Raw genomic sequence first — 21954 nt, forward strand, 5'->3', positions numbered from 1 at the left:
GTTTCTGAATATCCCTCTTTGCTCTTTCAGATTGTTTTCTTTAGCATTAATCATGAAGAGTGGTTAATGTGTAAAAATAATGACATGGTGTTATTTGAATTAAATTACATTGTGTATTTTTCTGTATTTAGTGAGTGACTGGATTGCTACAAAGGGGACTATGTTTACAAATTTCACTTCCCCTTACTTGAGAAACTACCAGTTTTAATCTAAACTATACCAAATGTTTAGTTTCAAACAGCTTTGCCTAAATAAAACTGTACTTTTCAGGCCTGTTGCAGTATTGTGACTTCAGAAAAAAAATTAGAAAAAAAAATAGAGGGAAAAAAAAATCACGCTATTGATGACAAATCTCTGGACCTGTCTGTGTTTGCTGCAGCAGCAGCAGCAGCAGCTTTGCTTGGGGCAGACCTGTGTCCATGCACACAGTCCAGCCGTCGCCTGCTGCAGAGCAAACCCCATCCTGTGAGGGAGAGCCTGAGGAATTGTGTGCTCCCAGAAACTTTCCTCTCCATGTGCCAGAGAGGGGGGAGAGAGGGAGAGCAAAGGAGAGCAGGGGAGGAAGGCAGGGGAGAGAAGGCAGCTTGCTTCACACGCTGCTGAAGGCTCTCAGAAGCGCTCAGACCGCAGGAGCAGCTCGCTGGCTGGTGTGCAGTTTGAGGGGCAACGTTCATTGACTTTATTCATTGAATTGCTGAAGGACAGCTATGACATCTGACTACTGCTTCTACATGTTCTTGCTTATTGGTACCAAAGGTAAGTGTACCTGGCTTCTTTTTTTTTTCCTTGTTTTATACATTGCAAATCAGATAGCTAATAAACTTCAGAAGTGATTTTTTTTATTTTTCTAAGCTATGACATCTCAGTTTTATTTTACAGTTCTTTGTGGAAAATATTCTTTGGAATCGAAGTGTAGTGCAGTCTCTCAAGGTTACTAGCTACATGTAAGGATCAGATATTTTTGTACTTAATGCTTTGAGAGTTAATAGTGATGAACTGAAATAAAAAGAAACAGTTTAAACATTGCAGAAATACTTGCTGTAAATATTTAATGAACATACACATAGAACTGACTCATTTCAAATGCTGTGAAATCCACATTTTAGACTCAGTTCAGTAGCTTGTAGTGGTACTGTGCAAGTTTTACTAGAATTGGTAGCTCTTGAAAAGTAGATTGTGTTCAGGTAGCAAGAATTTTTACTCTCTGATTCAGCATGGTAGGCAGTATAGCATGCAAGATGGAGACCTAATTAAATTTAAGTTTTTCTTCAGATAAAAATCACTTCATTGTGGTGGGAGTTACACCTGACCTTACGTTTACTTCAATAATGTTTTCTTCATTTCATTCAAGCACGCTGTTTGTATGTGCTGCTTTTGACTTGGGTAAAGCTGTCCATGTGAAGTTGCTGATACTGATTTAGATGTTGGATTTCCTAATTATTATAATTTTCTTTAGTTTTAATTTTTATATTAAAAATTGCTTTTTGTTTGACAATGTAAATATTAAAATATTTTATTAATTTTGTAGATGAAATAGCTATCCTTTGCAATATCAAGCATTTTGTTAAACTAATAGGAAAATAAGGTTGAATTCTGCCACCTTCTTCTATATTGAACAATAGCTTGCTATCTCTCCTGCTTTTAAATTAAACCTTTTGGGATTTACATGGCTATACTATGCTGTTTAACATAAGATTTGTATGGAATGTTGCCCACATTAGGAGTCTGGGAAACAGAGCTCCACTTATAGTTATTTTCACAGTTGCAAAGCTTAGTTAAATCTGTGGAAAAACTCTAAGCAGTTCTATTATGCTTCAGAGGAATATGTAGTATGTGAGCTGTAAGCATGAAAAAACAGTATTTGGAATTGAACAGGCTATGATAATGAGATTTTATCAAGCCTGTGAGTAAAGCCTGGCTTCATATTATCCATGAGTGATAATCCAATATTTAAATGTAGTGCTTCGAGGTTTGAGGAATAAAAACTAAAGGATTTCAACAAATTAAGCCCTTCACATTACTGTTTTCAATACCAAAACAGTGAAATGTTTAGACATTCATACAAAATGTGCAAATCATTGTTGGTATATTTTCTGCTGGGTTAAATTCATCTCAGCTGTGAAATTTATAAAGCCTATCGAAATATATTCAACCATTTTGCAAAACAGGATAGCAGATGAGGACTGTGAATGACTACAGGTCTTCTAGTATTATAGTTATGATGGCTATTACCTTTTAGGTGTTTATTGGCTCATCATTTATAGTGTATTATAACACTTATAAGAAAACCACATGGCTCATCTAGATTTGTTGAAGAGAGAAGCAGTGGAGGCATAGGTTAAAGCACATGCGTGCCTGGAGACTCTGTCACCTCTTAGTGCTCTCTTTTGCACCAAAATTAATTCCTGTTTAGTGCCACTAACCTCACTCATTACACAGTTCATAGCATCACCGCCTTTCAGAGTTTTAGCCGTCAATCTGAATTGAAACCATATCTACAAGTTGGCTGGTTTCATCTGCGCAATAGATAGAAGATTTGCTCAAGTCTTCAGGCTAACTGATATTTAAACAAACACTCCTGAAGTATAATCGTGCTTAGAAATTGGATTTGTTGCTTCTGGACTGCTAGAAGTTCAGCTGTAGAGTTTTATTGGGTTGGGGGAGTGTTTGGGGTTTGCTTGTTTTTTGGTTTTTGGTTTTTGCTTTTTTTATTTTTACAACTCACAATGCTTCTAATTCTTTTAAAAAGCAAAATGAGAAGTATCTATCATACAAAAACTACTCTTGCCTGACCCATCCATATCAATTCAATCTACATCTGTTTTGTTTTCCATTCAACAGCTAAAGTTGCACACAAATAACTCAACAGCTCTTTCATTTTACTCTCTTCCTTCAGATTATTCATTAAATCATTTTATGTGAAAACCTTTACTTCTGAAATCCAAACAATCAAACCAACCCAAATAATGAAACTTTTTATGCATCAGCAGCTCTTGGCAACTGCCTGACTACTTTCCCATGTGGAGTAAACTATACCAGGTAGAGGGTTTATTTGAAAACAAAGCAGCATCTGTACCATGGTTTTTCCCTGGGCAACAGCATCAATTGTGGCATGGAGAAAAGTAAATTTCAGACTCCAGTTGTGGAACTGGCAGCATCGAGTGAGTAATCAGGATAAACCTCTGCCTGGGTGTCTCGCCCCCCTCACAAAGCTGGCAGGTCGCTTGGGCATGTGGCTGGCATTGCACTGGCTGCTGTCACGGCTTGTCTGTTAGTAAAATGATCAGCTGTAATTGCTGCAAAAACCATAGCGCACATTTGCGTCTTTGGAGTCACTTTGAATAGCTTTCTAGGGATAAAAATTATTTCATCGTCCTGGACTTTGGCTGGCAGACTCTCAAACAATTAACTTATCAATCATTAAGAAAAACAGAAAAACGTTAATATCTAAAACAATTAAAAGTGAATTCCAATGGGATTTGGCAGGCTCTTCATGGAAAACAATTATGACTGTTACTATTTTAACCCTGTATTATCTGTGGCCCTACCTGAAGTTTTCCGATCCTATTTCTCTTTGTGCTTACAGTTCAACTTCCCTTCTCTTTCTATCCTTTCTCTTTTTTTTTTTATTTTTTCCTTCTCTTCTTCCCTTGCTTCAGAATGCCACTGAAAACTTTCTTAAAACAGTCTGAAACTTGTTAGACCTTCTGATGCTGCATGTACTTGACAGCTGTTTTCAAGGCCAAGATCTCTTACACCAAATGCTTTCTGTCAAATGTGGGGAAGAGACCAGCCCAAATCGTTTGGAGAAGTGCCAGTTTATGATTGTGTAGGGTAGTGCTCTTGTTTACATAGTTTGTAACAAATTCTAAGATCCCTTCCAGATTTGTAAATAAGAAAGGGAAATTACTTCAGTGAAATCACAGAAGCTCAAATAATCATTGTGTGATAATAATTTTTGGTTAATTTCTCTTTGCTTTCATTTAAATTGGACATTAATTTGACCGGCTTCCCTGTGGCTAAAAGAATAATATACATCTTCTGTATCTCTGTGTACAACAAAAAATCCTGTACGTACAGAAAATCAGGGATGAGGATTATTTCCTGAGGAAAATTTCCTCTGATATCAGTTAGAGGGTAGTGAAAAGACTAAGTGATAAACTGAAACTAAACTCTGAAAATTAGATCACTGTCATCTGCACAGGCTGGTCTGACTGCAACTGCTGCATGGGCAAGGCTGCTTGCACCTCTCCATTAACAGCACTAGGGGTTACCCAACTTGCAAATCTGTCTTGACTGTTTATAGCAGGTCTACCAAACTTGGACCATTTGCTCTGAAATTTTATGTGCAATGAGGCGCTTTTTTTTCACCTTAAGTGAGAAGACAAGCAAAGCTTTACCTAAATCATTTTAATTTTTCAGAAAGTGAGGAATTGGTACTTTGCCTATGTTGAATGATTCTGGGAATCTTGTGTTAAACAATGGGTTTTCTTAAATGAATAAGGGCTTCTACAGTATTCCACTACAAAATTACTGTGTCTGAGAGATAGTTGTCTGACTGGCCTTCCCACTAGAGCTAATGAGGCGATTCAAGCACTAGTTCCAGTAGTGTAAGAATTGACCTTCTGTAATGGATGCTCCTGGATGCTAGAGACCTGTGTGAAGCTCATCAGAGGAACTGTAACCTCAATGAATGTTTCCTGACAGTGCCGTATGTCCTATACTTTGAAGTCACCAAATCAGACTTTGAAATGAGAAGTTCAAGGCAGGGAGTTCTAAGAAGCCGAGAGGATCAGGAAGTCATTGTGGTTGTGTCTAAAAAGAGAGAAGGTGAAAATGTATTGCAAAGGACTGAGTGAGGAGACCGAAAGCAGGGAAAGGGATGTGGAACAAGGGAGTCGAGAGGTGAGGGAAAAGGCTAATGCTACTTAGAAAGGGAAAATGGAAATCAGAAAGACTATTAGTCTGGGAGGGCAGAGACTGATGACAGGGATGTGTGAGGGAGCCAGGAGGGAACAGTAAATTAATTAAATGAGAAGGACAAGGAGGTTTGAGAGAGGGAATTGTCTGAAGAATAAAGTCCTGGGATCCTGAGATGAGAACTAAAACCCTATATGGACAGGAGGAGACGACAGGATGGGAGGCAGGTGTTGGTTAGGCAAGAAAGGCTGGCAGTGAGGTAAGCAGCCAGGGAGAGGAAAAGGCAAGACCGAGCAGAAAAAGGACTTCTGCTTGGTGGGGTGAGCACCCTGCTACAAAGCCAGAGGGAAGCACAAGGTTGTCCTGGTGCTTACTGCCTCCTTGCAAAATGTCTCCTCCTACTGTGTGACACCTCTGCTCAGAGTCTGGTAATTAATGCTGTTGGATCACCCCACCCTCTCCATGTCTGGAGAATTAAAGGTTTTGGACTCATGATGCCACAGGGTATGATGTTATGTCAGAGGAAAAGTAACTTGCTCTTTTAATATTCTAGGATGCTACCTATATCAAAGCACATTATTAATTTTGCAAGCTCAGTGCTTAGGAATCAGGACAAAGGTTACAATCTTAATTTGTCCTAAGTGCATAATACCGTATTTTCTTCATGCTATAGCTCACAAGAACTTGCTCTTCATGTACTACATTTGAAGAATGAATCATATGAATGAAACATATAGTGAACTATGCTGCCTGTGTAACCCCTTATCCATTTGCTGTAGAAGGTAAAATGTGAATGAGGTTGGGGATTACAAAATGATGGCAGTGTCATAAAGGCAATGGAACTCTGCTGCAGAATACTGGTTTCTGTTCCTCTTTCTTGCCCCAAACAGTGATGCTCTAAATGCTTCATAAATGGACAATAATTATATGGCAGGTTTTCTAGTGTTTTGGCTTGATAATCCTAATGTGCGAGTGTTCATTTCACAGCTGCCACTGAAATCTGTAAAAGCTATGCTTAAATCTTTAAAGCTGACTCTGAAAATAGGAACCTAAAATTAGCAGAAACACTTGCCATACATATGTTAACATCTCAGCTCCTCATGCCATATTCTAAACTGTGATCTAAGCAGCCGGTGAGGACTTAAATATGGGATGTCTAATTATTGTAGCCATATGACCAAATTTAATATTGTAATTTATAAGTGGCTAGACCGTAGACTAAGCAGCAGCATGTCAGCTATCCATTAGAAGACTAACCAAAGTGTAGGTAAAATGTGCCAAGTGTTATATGGAGGTACATTTGCAGAAATGTATGAAATTTAAAGGTAAGTGGCAGAATTTGAGTGTATGCTGCTAATAACATAATTCTGGAGAATTTAACAGATATTTTAAAATAATACCAAGTTACGAAAGATTTAATTTTGCTAATCAGTTATGTCAACAATAGTTTTAAGTAGTGGGATATGATCTTGTAAATTACAAAAATAGGTGATAGATAGATAGATAGATAGATAGATAGATAGATAGATAGATAAAATTGGAGCCAGATTATGATGTCCAGTAACAGATAGCTGTGCACCAATACTCTCTCTTCTCAGTTTGATCACTGCTGGAGCAAACCTTTCTTCCTCCCAGCCCCATGTCCTGCCTCATGTGCCACACTGGACATGAATCGTGACAGCACTGCTCCAATTTAAGCCATGTTTCAGAGCATCCTTTCATTTGTGTTAACAAGGAAAACTTGATGGCCGGAATGGACATAATTATGGGTGGATGCAGCTGGAATGGGGTCAAAAGGAGGAGAAGGAGGAGCTATAGACTATGTGGAGGCAAAATCCATCAGTAATCCATGCAAATGTATTTTTTAGCCAAACCGCATCTAAAATGGAGATGAACTTCTGAATGTAGTTTCTTACTATCTTTTCTAACTTGATTGGGAAAAGTTAATATCTGGGTAAATTACTCCTATGTCCTGCATATTCCTGGATATTCATGATATTCCTGAATATCCATGGATATTCCATATCCATGTCCTACAATTTCTTTCTGTACATTAATAATTCTGTAAAAATCTAAAAGTTAGAATATTAAAATCTATAAATCTTAATCTCTAGGCACATTTCTACATAATCTGCAAAAGAAGAAATAAACCAGCTGTCTCCAGTCACGGTTCAAGATCAGCTAACATTATTCAACATTATTCACTTAAAGTCAGAAATCCTATTAGCTTGAGATAATTTCTGTTTTATGGCACTTTAACTGGAGTGTCACAATTTATACTGATAAGTTAAGTTTACTCATAGTAAAATATAGTAGCGATTGGAAAACTTGTGGTTTTTAAATGGAACCAAATATTCATGAGTCAGAATTCAATAATAATGCACTTATTTAAACACAGTGTCTGGTTATTGGTTTTTCACATAATAGTCCCATGAGCTCTCTAAAATACTTTCAAATTATTTTACTTCAGAACAGAACAATGAAGGATTCCATTTTTATAATGCTTCAGGAGGGTGGAATCTCATAGATTTATAGGGTACAGCAACCTCCCAAATCTGAACTTGAGGTTATATATTAATTGCTAATAGTTATAAATGGTTCTTAGTAACAAAAGTATGTGAATAAATAAAATTTATCAGATAATCTTGTCTCAGGCTCACCAAGAAATAACATTTTTATTGTTACAAAATTAATCTTAAGTATACTTCAGAGCTTTATTTAAAGTTATGCTGGCTTAGTTCCATTGTAAGAACTATCATTAGAATCCTTCTAGCCTTTAATAAAGGCACAATGAATTAAAACAAAATTTAAAAAAAATATATGCTACATGTTTCAAATACTTTGTGTAAGGCTCCCAAAATGCTTTTATTCCATTTCTCTCTCTGGTGTCTGAGATAGAAAAAGTTTACCTAAGAGTACTTTATGAAGATTTCTTTAAAATTGTGTTAGTTGGGAGAAGGTGAAAAATATTGTAGCTTCTGAAATTGTGGCTGATGTGCAGCTTGCTTAGTCTAAGTGACCCTGTAGCAGAATAAGAGACCAAACAGCAAAAGAAGATGGAGGAAGAGAAAATAAAACCTCCCACTGACCTTTATCAGGTTGTCTTACTCAGCCTGTGGCCAGGCTGTTTGTCAAATCTATTTTGCCATCATCAGTGCTGCAAAATATTCATTCTACCAGTCCGGGGTGGTTTTGTTGTTGTTGTTGTTTGTTTGTTTTCCTTATCACAACAGCATATAAAAGATGGTGTGAAAGAAGTCACAGCTGAGTCATGCAGTTTTCAGTTGGGAGAATTAAAAAAATAATAATTTTTTTTTTAAAAAAAAGGAAGACTGTTTTTCCTTTTTTGACTGAAGAAAAGTTCGGCAAAGTGTTATGATCTTTTAGATTGTTTTCTGTTAGGAGCAGAAGTTAATGATTGTCACTTCATTCTTTACTATTCTGCTCATTTACAAATAATTTATTCTCAGAACATCATACAATTAGAATATCAGCAAGTAATTTCAGCAATATCAACAAGTAATTTCCCTCTTCGTTACCTTTCTAATTTCAGTCCATTTTTGGTTGCAGCTTTCTCTTAGGGCTTTGCTACAATTACTTACTGTCTCATCTCCTGGATTTCTTTTTACTTCCACAAACAAATGCACATGCACACAAACTCCTCTCCTATATGTGGCACTCCATCACGAAAGTCGATTAATTCTGCCTTTTCTTTATGGAAGATTAAAAGACATATTACAAGTGTTTGTTAATTTAAATAATTTTGTTTTCATTCATCAGTGTTTCAGTTTTGCTTAATTATATATGGCTGACTGGGTTAACCTGTGCAAAGCAACAAATCTGAAGTGAATTTCTTTACAGTAATCTCTAATTACTATCATTATGTATTTAAATTCAAAGTGCTGGTTACCTACATGAGGTGAATTATTATTACTTGAGGGACACTAATTTATTGATAACCAGCTGTTCTTTATCCTCTTGGCTAAAGTACATTTTAAGATATTGGATTAAAAGAAAAAAAAAAGAAAAAGAAAAAAGTAATTAGCCTACTACTAAGCATGTTATGAGATAACAGGAAATGTAAGATAAATGGGAAATACTGCTAAATAATAAACTTTTTTCCCTAGGATTACATCAAAACATCAACATTGTCGTGCCTGGTGTAAAGCTTAGAGATTTTTTTTCTTTCATGCATGTCTTTAAATCATTAACTCTTTACAAATGCAGTGTTTCAAAGAAGAAAACAAATATTATTTGAAACAGACTTCTTTGATCTTTGGAGCTTAAATAGCCTGCCCAACTGCACTCCTCCCTGGCTGGGAGGAAAAAAATCAGCTGCTGGGAGGGGAGTTTTCCTTGATTTTGATGGCGGCCATTGCCTTTTCTGGGTCTTTCAGGTGGGATGGTACTGACTGGTACAATGTATTTAATACATTTACATTGGTGCCTTCCTTTTTGTTCTGTATCTAAGGCCACCCAAATAAAACCCTAGTGTTTCATGAGTCCAGTTTCAGACTTGATAATGCACCAATGTGAAAAGGAAATCAGTGAAATCAAAGAAGTTACACCAATGCAAAACAACACTCAGGCAAAGGAAAATGTACTTTAATGTATTTTCTGTTGGAAATTATGTCAGAATACTAAGAATTTATTTCTAAACAGAAAACAGTCAGGCATCATTTAAATTCTTTGTATTTGGGGAAAGAGTGAAAAGGGGACTGACAGAAAGCTTTGACTCTGCTCATTAATTTGTGTCTTTGTTAGAAATAGTGCTAAAGCCTCATCCACTGAATAAAATTCCTTATACTTAATATTAGAGCTTTTTCACATAATATTATCTCTTTCAGCTCTTTCTGTACAACAGAACCTTTCTATTCTAAGTTCTATGTAAGCAGAACAAAAAGACAAATTAATAAAAGGTATGAGAGCCAAATCCTCTGGCAAGGTGCCACGTGACCAGTCTGAATTGCTCTACTGGCAGTTTTTGGCCCTGGAGTGGATTTATCTGGCAGTTATAAAAAAAGGATCTTCCAGCACTATAGCTGGATTAATTAGACTGAATTATCTGTGGCAAAACTGATAACTAACTTTAGTAACATTGTTATGAGATTGGAGTCTGTATTTTCCAAAAGATACTACAAATTATCTGCTTAGGAAAATGCTTCTGAAATTAAAGCAATGTGAAACACACAGCAAGATATAATGGTACTATATGAAATCAAAATCCAGAATAACGACCAGATTGGCAATCATAATAGACATATCTTTTCTGCTGAAATCCTTTGCACTATATTGTGTTTAATGAAACAAAACATTTTATACAGTCAGCCATAAACTTATGTGTGTAGCTAAAGTACTACATATTCCTAGAATGACATTTAATATGGTCTACTAAAGATAAATGTAATGCAATAAAACTGAAAATGTAATTTTGATTGCAAGAGCAACAGCCAAAATATTAAAAATTGCTACTGTTTCAGAAATAAAGCTGTTGCAACCATTTGGCATTCTGAATAAACAGCATTGTGTCACTTGCACCTAATAAAATGTAACATTACAAACATGATCCCTATGCTATACAGATATTTAGAAAATGCTATATACATCAGAGCTGAACGATTAGTGAATGAGAAAAGGAGTAAATTACAGAAAAAGCAGTTGTAGTGACAACAGTTTAATTATATTCCTGTGGGGATCCTGTGCAGATGTTTAATTCTTTTAAGCCACTGATGCTTTGCTTCAAGGATTAATGAACGATAAAGTAGCTGTCGCCGCTAAAGCAAGGTCTATCAAGGTCTACAACTTTTGCCCAAGGAGTTATTCCAAATGTGTACATTAACAGCATTAAAGTCCAAGTGCATAAGCTGGTTGGTTTATTTTTAGTTCTTGTATGAAATCTACTTCCAATATATTATTTATGGACAGTTTTTAAATGCTAGTAAAAACTGTTTTAATAGTATGGGATTCGCATTACATATTCACAGAAATGACTAGAAAGCATTTTCTAAAAGAAGTTTCAGATTTAGGAGAGTCTTTATAGAATTACATGTTGGGAAAAAAAAAAAAGCATTCTGGCTGACAAAACTGTAATAAGTTATGTATACAAAACTTAACTTCATATTTCTATCCTGAAATGCACTAGACTAAATTCATTCTAGTTTATAATAAGTTGCTGAAAATTTCCCTTTTTTAGTGCAAAGTTGAATAATCCAGAACAAAATCAGAAAAATTAATGCAAGACTGAACTAAATATTGTTCACTCCTGCATGTTTTTGTAAAGGAAAAATTAAGATAAGTAATTTTTTTAAAAAACCAAGATCTTTGTAAGATTTTTGTTTTCTCTGCCATTTGGTGATTCAAATGGTTCTGATCAGAGTTGGCCAGCCACTTGACAATACTATTCTTTGTCAATCATTAATTAACCATCTCTTAGCTCAAAGGAATTCATAGTTATGAACTTGTTTTATACTCTTTTTATGATTATTTATCTTTTGAAAATAAAGGTTACAAGCCTATGATGTCTCCTCCTCTATGTTATGCTATCTCTTTTTCAAAGTCTGTTCACATGCCTTTGAAATAACTTTCAGCAGAAAAGGGATTTTTTAATCCACTGTCATCTTGAAGTATTCCGGTTAGCAAAAAAATGATGGGCAAAATCAATTTCAACTTTAATGTTTTCTTTGTTGCCTCTTTCTATTTTAGTTGAAGAAAACATATCCTTTCAAAGCAAGCATTCCAAATGAAAATTTTCAGTCCCCTTGCTCTGGCCCATTTCACCCTGTGTCTAGAAGTACAGCAACTAAAATTAGTTATGGGAGGGTAGGAAAAGTCCCGCCATTAAATAACTTTGTGTTGGTCTATTTGAAAAACTTGGGAGTTTGTAGGTAAAATAACTTTCCATCATAGTAAGTACAGGATGGATTCTTCAGCACTATGAGAATTCCTCAGTCCTTGTCATTTAAGGACTCCTTTTTAAAAATAGTTGTATTTCCTCATCCCAAATACTTTTAAACTGATAACTTACTCAAAGTGAAGAAGAACATGTTACCTTATTTGGCCAATGGAATCTGAGAGTCATTTTGGACTCGTTACAGTGGATCTTCATGTGATTCAAATTGTTGAGAATACAAAAATATTTTCCTGATACTATGATATACCCTTATTTGAACCTATAAGCAACACAGTTGAGATCGGTGTGACTAGCAAGTACCAAGCAATGAATAATACTGCTTTGATTAGTTTAATGTGTATGACTCAGTCTAATCAACGCAGTATTTTTCCCATTACAGAGTCATATTCACTTGTTTTACAGAAACTACAAGTAACTGTGTTAGGTTTGTATTCTTCTAGTGCACATGTCCCTTATTTGGTTTCTCAAACAGTGTTTGTGACCCAATCTCTGTTTTCAAAACTTTCTGTCATTTTTCAAAGAATTCACAGAAAGTGTGAGTTTCATTAATCAATTTAGTTTGAAGGAAAACCATGTTCTCCTGCGAATATCTTCTTCTTGGCTTCTCCAACTGTGTTCCCTCTTCTGATTTCATTTTATGAGACCTTAAAGAGGGGCTGCTGTGTTCTTTCCCTAGTGATTCTGCATTAATGCAGCAGAGGTAAGAGCCTTACCATTTTATACTAGATGATAACCCAACTCTTGCTTATTTCTTTAAAAAAAGGAAAGCAGTGGTAAATTAGTCTTATACGATAAAGAGTAGCAGTAAAGGAGTTATCCACTTTCTTCAAGCTAGAGGAAAGATCACAGATGTCTGTCTTAACAATAGATGCCTCAAAGCAGCAGGTCTCGACAAGCTTGAAAGGTTTATGACATAAATTCCTGATTCTCTTTTTGGACGCTTGAGAAGAATTGGGGGACAGAGGAGGACCCTAAATACATGATAGTCAGAAACATTTAATTTCCAGAATCATGAATCTGAGCTATTGGGTAGAACATTATTCTTTATTGAGAGAGCAAACACCTCGTCAGAAAGATGTTTGTTTGTGGTTTTGCCATTTGTACTGATACTGGTTCACCTATTTCTGTTTTATTTGTTCCAGAAAGCTTGAAAATACTTGAATGTTTATTCTGATCATTATGAGAAAAAAAAATGTTGGTACAGTAAAGCTGAAATGTATGAAATTCTCTCTGTCACCAGAAGGCGGGAGTTTAATTTCTGTATAAGGTATACAAAGCAGAGATTTTTTTACTTGGAGAATCTGTAAAAGCAAACCTTCTGACATAATCAAGTCTGTCATGGATTTATACTTTTCATCTTCACAACTGAGACTTAAACAAATCTATCATGAGTTCCACCTTTTCTCTAGTTTCTACCTTTGCAGCTAAATTCTTTATACACAGTTTAAATTTTTTTTAGTCTTCTTTTATCTGTCAATCTACATTTGCCATATCTCCGAAGGACATCTTTTTTTTTTTTTTTCTGTTGACTATGTAAGATAACAACATTGGGGCAAAACTTACTTGTTGTAAAGCATGAATAATTTACATTAATCAAGCCATATTAGAGGTCAAGTTGATTATTTATATGGCTTGCTACTGATACTTCTGTGTTGTAGGGGATATCTTGTTTTTACAGTGCTAGTTTGGCAGTAAAAATCAAAGCTGAGGTGTTCTGTCCTGGATGAGCTGCGAATGAGAACCTATAAAACAACAGAGGTATCTTTGAAGCTTGATACACATAGGAACAGAAACATAACCTATAGATAAAGGGAGTACAAAATAACATTTTTCTTCTTCTTGGTTTAACACAAACATGAAACAGCCAATGATTTGACATGATGAAATCATCATTCATTAATATTTTTTTGAGATACTGTATCCGCTGCTAAAAAAAAAATGAACAATGAAACAAGATACTGAAAGAGCGGTTCAGGATTTTTATAGTGGAAAATCAATAGCAGGTAGAATATTCAACACCTTTAATACTACATTATAAAGATAGCATGATAGGTCATTATCTTGGCAAAATAAAGTCCAGTGTCAGTAAAGTTTGTATTTGCAAAATAAGAAGCATATTTTTTTCTTGCTGTTGTTGCAGTGATATCTTTATCTGTTTTCCTCACATAAAAGACACCATTTGAATTTCCTTGATCCAAAAACTAATTTGTTGAATATTATCTAGCATTTTACAGTTAATTTTACTTATCTCCTGTCTACCTTTGTCAGCTTTGCCAATTATTTCCTCAGAGGGCTAGGGGGTTTTCCATTCATAAATCTCCTGAAATCTGCAGTTTCCAAACTTCTGTCATTTTTTGCATAAACAAAGTGATTTTAACAAGTCAATGGACAAAGGCCAGTGTTTTCAGTGCTTCAGCTAGGATGAAGTCCTGAAGTGTTGATGCCTTGTTATTAATATCTTCTTTCCCAGGCAGATATTTGCATGCCACAGTAATTCGACATAGCACAAAATGAGTAAAGCAGAGACTCAGAATAGATATCATCAAGGCTATAAATTTACAGAGAATTCAAAACATTAAACACAGTGAGCAATTATTTACTCTCTCACAAAGAATGATTGCTAAACTGTGACAGTAAATTCATTAGTTAGTCCAGGGACTAATACTATTTGACTAATTTATAATATTCTTGGAAAATGATATCAATACTAATTTAATGGTACTGTGAGAAGATAAACACTATCATTTGAAATGTAAATTGCTTTTAGATCAGATCCTTTAAGCACAAAGTTCAGCTCAGTCTGAATATGTCTCCACTGTGTAGGGTAAAACACTTGACGAAATGTAAGGAGTTGGTGGTATTTTTTCATTTTTGTTTAATTTTTCTGTATTCTTGTTTTTTACCAGGTATTTCAGTAGTTACTCAGATTGTGGCAGGTGTGTCGTGTAATAACATTCCTTATTAATCTGAGAAAGTTGTGTAAAAGATATGTATTTTGTCTTATTAATATAGCCTGGAAAATAGTGGCATGTTTCAGAAGTGGCAATTTACTCTCTGAACAAGCATCACATCACAGTTAATGAAGTTTGTATGGAGTATTTCAAGTACTGTAAGACAGCAATAAATCTTAAAATGTAACTTATATTGGAAAGTGTATCTCAATTTTTTGGTGACAGTATCCACTAAGTCAAATGCTAGCTCTAATGAGGAAGAAATATTCCTTTTGGAAAGCACTTCAGAAATTAAATTAGCAGGCCCTTGCAGAATGGTACTTGACTAGGTAGGCTTACTGAAGCTTTGGGAGTGCAAACAGCACTAAGTAACGTTCTGTGCTGATGGTGCTTTCCTCCATTTCTGATATGTTGGAGATTGAACAAATTGCATTCCAGAGTAATTTAAAACTCTCTCCATTGTATGCTCCTGAGAAGCTGATCTTGTATGACAAGAAATCTGAGTTGGGATCCTGCAATCCATTACAAAAGCAGTAGATCATTTGCACTTACTCTGGAAAAAGTGATGGTGGCAGAATTTGTCCCTCAGGTGCATCGGAGGGACAGTGCATCTGCAGACATGGATGACAGGAGCTACTGTAGTGCAGAGAACTGAGGAATAAAGGACAAGCTGAGTCCTCCAGCTGCACTGGCTGTCCCTCATCAGCATCTCTCTACACTTTCCCTCAGCGCTGCTTGAATGAAGTTCCAATATTCTGTGAAATTACTTCCTATCAAACATGGGTTTAGCAGAACAGCATCTGTGTATATAAACTTCAGACTGATAGATTCCAAACAATATATCCAAATTTTTTTTGAGCAGGCTGACAACTCTTCCAAAGGATTCATAGCAGCACCTTTATGTCATCTTAACTCATTCTTCGGCAAAACCACATCATAGATTTGATCTTACTTTCCTTGTTCTTTGAACCTTGATCAGTTTATATCTAGTAATTGCTTTAAAATTAGAATACATTTAAAAATGTGTAATTCTGACTTTGTATAAAGAGGACTTATCTCTCTGGGTCTAAAATTTCAGAACAAATTAATATAATCCATATCTGCACCGCTTATCTGGTGCTTTGCTATACCAAATTAATTTCTAGTGTGAAGTAATCCTTTTAAAGAGCAGCCTTAGGTCATTTGTCTTGTATGATTAGCGTTTCCAGCTTAGTTGATTTATATCAAAGCCAATTTTAATTAGCTGACAATACAAATGTTTCGTGCCAAGTTAATAGGTACCTAATATACTATTAAAATTGCATGTCCAATGAACTAATATGTATTTATCACTTGATGTTCATGTTCAAATGCAAATTACTATTTATAAATGCATAATCTGAATGATTATTAAACATCAAGAGCATATCTTAAAGTAAGCATGTTCTTTCTGTTTCTATTTAGTCATCTGTGACTCTTTGGAAGATCATGTTTATGGAGTTGGGATCAGGTGCCCCTTGGGCTACTTCCCATGTGGCAATATCACTAAGTGTTTGCCCCAACAGCTTCACTGTAATGGTGAGGATGACTGCGGGAATCGGGCCGATGAAGACAACTGTGGTACGTGGCTGAGACCTTTTTTTTGTGTCTAACACCTGAAACCCATGCACTGCTCAAACTAATTTGAGAGCTGCACAGTGTTATGAATAGGAATGTTAAATGTTTTGCAGAAGATACAGCAGGTATTTGGTTTAGATAATAAAGCCACCTAACAAACTAGTTGCTAGGAAGGAAGGACCACATTTTTGTTTGTGTATGGTATCGATTTATCCCATTTTTATCCCTGTTTTGAACTTGTTCACCTGTGTAATTTTGGTGTGTACAAATGCGCGTACATGATTAGCAAAGACCTCTGCTGAGGAAAGGTAGACGTATGAACTAACAGAGTTTCTATTGAGCTTAATGTGAGTTTTAAAGCTGCTTGGGAAATGTAATTTAGAAAATTTTTCAGAAATCTTTTATGTTCTAACTCAAGAGAAAAAAACTAATTGTATGAGTGTGCTGTATGAGCTGTACTGCTACCAGACTTCACGGTTTGGAAATGTCAAAGTCTGAGGAAATGCACACCACCAGGCTACCACTCTGCTGCTGTCATCCTTGTCACTCGTGGCCCCACCAGCTAGTAGCTGTGAACTTGACTTGGTTCACAAGCTTTAGTCCAGCTGCAAACTGAGTAGGGCGAGGGCATGGGCTCTACACTGGCACTTACTTGTCTATGCTGTTGATTTGTGAGCGTGGCCCTGGCACAGCTTTAGTCTGTGCTGAGCAGCATCTCTCATGCTGCCTGGGCACTGCTCGGAGGGTGGCACAGACCTGAGGTACTTTGGGAAAGGCCTCCACGGATTTTGTGAGAAGAGAGCTTAGCCGTTTGGTTGAAAGCTATCACCATAGGGAGAGAAAAGCAACACTTGCACATTTTATTTACTAGTATTGTCAGCTTACTAACAGCCTGGATAGTTCCAGAGCTAATGATCCATGGCAGCTGGGGAAACTAGACTTCCTGTTCCTTAGTAGTTTGCCTGTAGCCATGGAGGGCAGCCAGAGGTATGGAGCCCTGCCTCACACACTGCCTCCAGTGACACTTTCAAGCTATGTAGACTAAAATAAATTTTCTGAAAAAATTTCAAACAAAATATGGTAAAGGCATTTTTCAAAACTGTTCTCAGCAAAATCAATTATGTTTTGAAAATAATTGTTCTCACTGTATATATATGAAGCTAATTTTTGTACATATTGCAGTATCTTATTCTTATGCCCATCAAATTTCAGCATCTTACTTCATAGGAAAGTCACTTTTAATTAGATTCCCATATAACGGACCTGCAGCTTTTCCCAGTTTTATGTCATTTGCTGGTGCCATAAACATAATTTCCATTGACAGTAATCAAAATCCTCTTGTTCTGTTATTCTTCTGTAACTATCTTGCCCTTTGGTGGCAGAAATTTCTGACAGTGGTCCTCTCTTATGCTTAAGTGCAAGCACCATAAACAGTTGTTTTATCCACGTTTCATTTCTAGTACTAGAAAGTCTAACGTACAAGGACTTGCTGAAAATGTGCAGCTTGATCAAATGGTGATTGGAATTTACACAGTTTCATGATGGGATGTACAAGACAGTATAGCCTGCAAGACAATTCAGCTGTGATATTAAATCCTCTTCTGGGTATAGTGATTCAAGTATGAGCTGGCTTCAATTTCTGAAAGCCTAAACTACAAAAGATCAGGAGTCATTGTATTGACTTACTGGGAGAACTACACTGTTAGTGTTTTTCTCATATCTTGTTAGTGTTTGTTTCATATTCTCATTCAGCGATGCACGCTGTGTGTAACACATTAAGGTCACATTCAGCAGTAATGTTTTCTCAAATACTGGTGTTGCAGTCAAACTTCATTGTTTGAATAAAGGAAGAGTTGCTTCCTTGCCTGAGAATATTAATGCCCTGGTGAGATTTTCTGCAATGTCCCTACATGGTAGTCGGTGTGAGGCTCTTCAGCGGACAGGTCCGTTTTGTGACTATTCATCTTGCTTAAAATCCAATAAAAGAAGCCTCATTGATTAGCTCCTAAGACAAAGAAACTACTTGGCTATTTTTTCTGCTGCAGTTTCCCAGGGCCACTTTAGTATGCCTGCCTTATGTCAGCAGTCATATTTGGTTCCTTCTAACCATTTTTTTTAAATTTACAACTAGTTTTTAATTGAAGTCATTGCTCCTGGTTATGGAAAAGCAATTCAAAGTTATATTATTCCAGTGTAGTAATTGTTTCATGCAGTATCATTGGAAATTTTAATCTTAACCACAAGATAATCTAATTATTTCAACTTTTAAATTCTCACACCTTTTCACCTTGCATAAATTTGAACTTTGAGGTGGCCAGTCTGCAACATTCAACCCAACAGGTGTGGGGAGGGAAAAAATCTGTGTCAACCACAAAAGGAATTCAGAATTTTATTTATTTATTTATTAATTCTTGTATCTCAACCACAGCTAGGTAAAGCAGCTGGTTTCCTAATTATTTTTTTTGTAATGATAAAGCACTACCTTAAGCCTAAAGAAAAATGTTATAGTGAAGACTTGCATGTAACCTATGTACAAACCAGTATTATAACATAAAGAAACACAAAGCAAAATTCTGTCATGGACTGTGGTTTTCTGATGGAGAAGGGGGGGAAACCCAAACAAACACGGGAGGGAAAAGAGGAAGGAAGGAGGGAAGGAAGGAGGGAAGGAAGGAGGGAAGGAAGGAGGGAAGGAAGGAGGGAAGGAAGGAGGGAAGGAGGGAAGGAGGGAAGGAGGGAAGGAAGGAAGGAAGGAAGGAAGGAAGGAAGGAAGGAAGGAAGGAAGGGCACGTTCAATACAAGCCTCTAAGTGTGTTGAATATTAACAGCAACTGCAATTACTGAAATAGCACTTTTAAGAAACATCAGTGAACAAAACAAGCAGAGAAGCAACTAGCATAAAAAGCATAGCGGATCTTCCAGGAAAGTTGCTTTATAAAAGTGTTTTAAGGTCCTTGAAACAAAAAGGCATCAATGCAGAAGAGATCAACACAATAGGAGTCTCTGAAAATACTGACACCAGTCACTCCAACCATCTTGTAGCAATTCTGTCCCTGTCTTTTTTAATGAGTGAAGTTCTCTTGTTCCCCACTTAATTCCTATTGCAATATTTATTGTTGTAATCTTTTAGATGATTTGCAGTATTAGGCATGTTTATGCACTGCGTGCCTGGTAACAGCACAACACGATTATGTATTTTTTTCAAACTAAACGAAATCCTCACTGAGAGATATGTTTTCAGACATGTTGCCATCCCTGTTCACATCCAACCCAGGCACATAAAGATTGGCTTCATGGTGCCTTCTTCAAATTTGCTTCCTCCTTCACTTCCACCAAAATAATAAACATAAAACTAAGGTCTGCAGCTAAATTTTATATCACTGAGACTGAAAATTTGTTTTTCCTGGGTGATCTTCTAAGATCTTTGGTGCAAGTGACCCTAGTATTCCAGCAATTCTGCTGGATAGTCAGCATGATTTGTTCATCCTAACTGCAAATTAGCTGTGACGTTGATATGATGCCAGTTCTTGGGGAGAAGCCTCCTAGTAAATTGCATTGTATCTTACCTCAAGTTTCTTGTTCCAAAACCACCCACCAGCTCTTGAATTTGGTTTGGTACAAAGTTGTAAATGGAGAAATATAGAAACATAATCAGATCTCCAAAGGTAGTGAGCTTCTCTCCTCTCAGAGGGAACTCTGGACTTTACATCCTACCTGGACAATTTGAAAACATATTTTACAATATGTCTTGAAGTCTAAGGTTAAGCCCTATACTGCTTTGTCTCTGACATATTTAGCACTATATGTCAGCACCCTGTAGTTGCAAGTTCTGAAAATCCCTTGAATGTAAAGTACAGGTGCACTGATTTCTTTATAAATAGTCCTCCTTTCAGATTTTAAAGTTATTCCTAACTTCCATTAGGGTTTGATAGTACTCAAACATGCAGGCAAAAATCTAATGTAGCTCTTGGATTTATGATGTTTTGTTCTAATTTAAAATGCAAACAGTAATAGTGATGTGAAATCTTCAGTCACGCTACCTGGGGTTTTGACCACAAACATGTGTTTTAAAGCAAGGCTGAGCCTGGTGAAAATTGACCTGGACTAACTCCACTAAAATCAGTGGAAAGGCTCCCAGTGTCTTCAGTGACCAAAGAATCATAACTTACCAAAATTAAGAAACTAATGAAAATCTCAGATGCTTAAAAAAAAAAAAACAGTGTTTGTGACTGTCACCATTTGATTGTAGGGCAACAAGAAACTGTGGCAGATGCTTTGCTAACCCCCTCTCTTCTTCCTTCCCTCACCCCCCACTCCCCACTAAGGAAAGGCAATAGGAGGGTGAAAAGAGGCAAAGAGAGAGAGGACTTGCAAGTTGAAAAAGTTAAAAATGTTTTACTAATGCTACTAATAAAATAGAGAAAATAATACAAAATAAACAAAACCAATCTTGAATTTCCCAGCTCTGCACTGCTACAGCAGCCACAGGGCAGGCACCCGGAAGTCCTGGATTGGATGCCACAGCAAACTGGAACTGGATTCAGGGATGCAGGATCTGTCACCAGGCCTCAGATCACAGGAACGGCAGACAGGGTCCTCTCCAGATGCCAGCCATAGTTGAAGAGAGCATGAGACCCTCGTGATTGCCCACTTTTATATGGTGTTATGACGTAGATGGGATGGAATACCTAGTTGTTTAGTTTTAGTCACCTGTTCAGTTCACTTCTCCTTGCTTACAGGACTTGCATTCTTATCAGCGACATTGCATTCCATCACTATGTCTGGAAAAACATGTATCCAACTTCAGAAAAGTGCAGTTACTAAGAAGAAATTAGCTAAAAGAAAAATTCACTAGATGAGACACTTGTCTTGTTTTCAACAAAACCAGGACAGTGACTCATATGCCAGGCTTCCTAAACAGTACTGGATAACACTGCTTGGGAGCACTGTGCCAGCAGTAATTTTTTTGTGTGTGTTTAGTTTAGTTTTCTTTTTTTCCCCTAGATGAGATGAAGAAATCTAGGTTGTGACCTCCTGCAAATTGTCACAAAAATGGGAGATACAGTATCTTCCCATGCAGTCTGTATACATAACTCTCATGAGTAAATGCCTTGATTCTTCTTTTCTTAAACTTAATTGGGAATTGAGTAGATATAGTTTATAGTTTGTTTAAAATTAGGGTCACTGCTGTTTCACATTACTGAATAGCTCTCATGCTTCTTTTCAAAACTGGTTGTTGAAATAGGTTCTTCATTTATTACTAGTAAATCTCTAGAGGATATAGTTATGTGCAAATAACAGGTATAAGTCATATTTAGAATAAAATTATGGTGATGTAAGAATTGTTTAAAATGCAAAAAACATAATTCTTCTTAATTTCAAAACTGAAATCATGTACATTGGGCCTAACCTGTTGCACCTCTGTAGACCGGATTGTTTCACTGTGAATGGGGCACTAAAAAAACCAGCAACCACTGTTACATATTTGACTACCACTCTACATACTAGCAATAATAAAAGGGGATTGGAAGCAACCCGTGTTAGAGTGTTTCATTTATTTTTTTTTCACAAGCAGGG

General features: G+C 36.4%; 1 protein-coding gene across 1 annotated transcript in view; it reads left to right on the forward strand.

The window, feature by feature from the left end:
- Window positions 1–493: 493 nt before the first annotated feature.
- Window positions 494–21954, forward strand: part of RXFP1 (relaxin family peptide receptor 1) — a gene marked incomplete at its 3' end in the record, with an annotated part of 43996 nt that continues 22535 nt past the window's right edge. The window contains exons 1-2 of the mRNA XM_080343629.1: window positions 494–756; window positions 16225–16380. Coding sequence (XP_080199755.1) covers window positions 708–756; window positions 16225–16380 — 205 coding nt within the window. The 5' untranslated portion in view covers window positions 494–707. The remainder of the gene's footprint in view (window positions 757–16224; window positions 16381–21954) is intronic.

Source organism: Nesoenas mayeri (genome assembly GCF_963082525.1).
Source record: "Nesoenas mayeri genome assembly, chromosome: 4".
Taxonomy (NCBI): Eukaryota; Metazoa; Chordata; class Aves; order Columbiformes; family Columbidae; genus Nesoenas; species Nesoenas mayeri.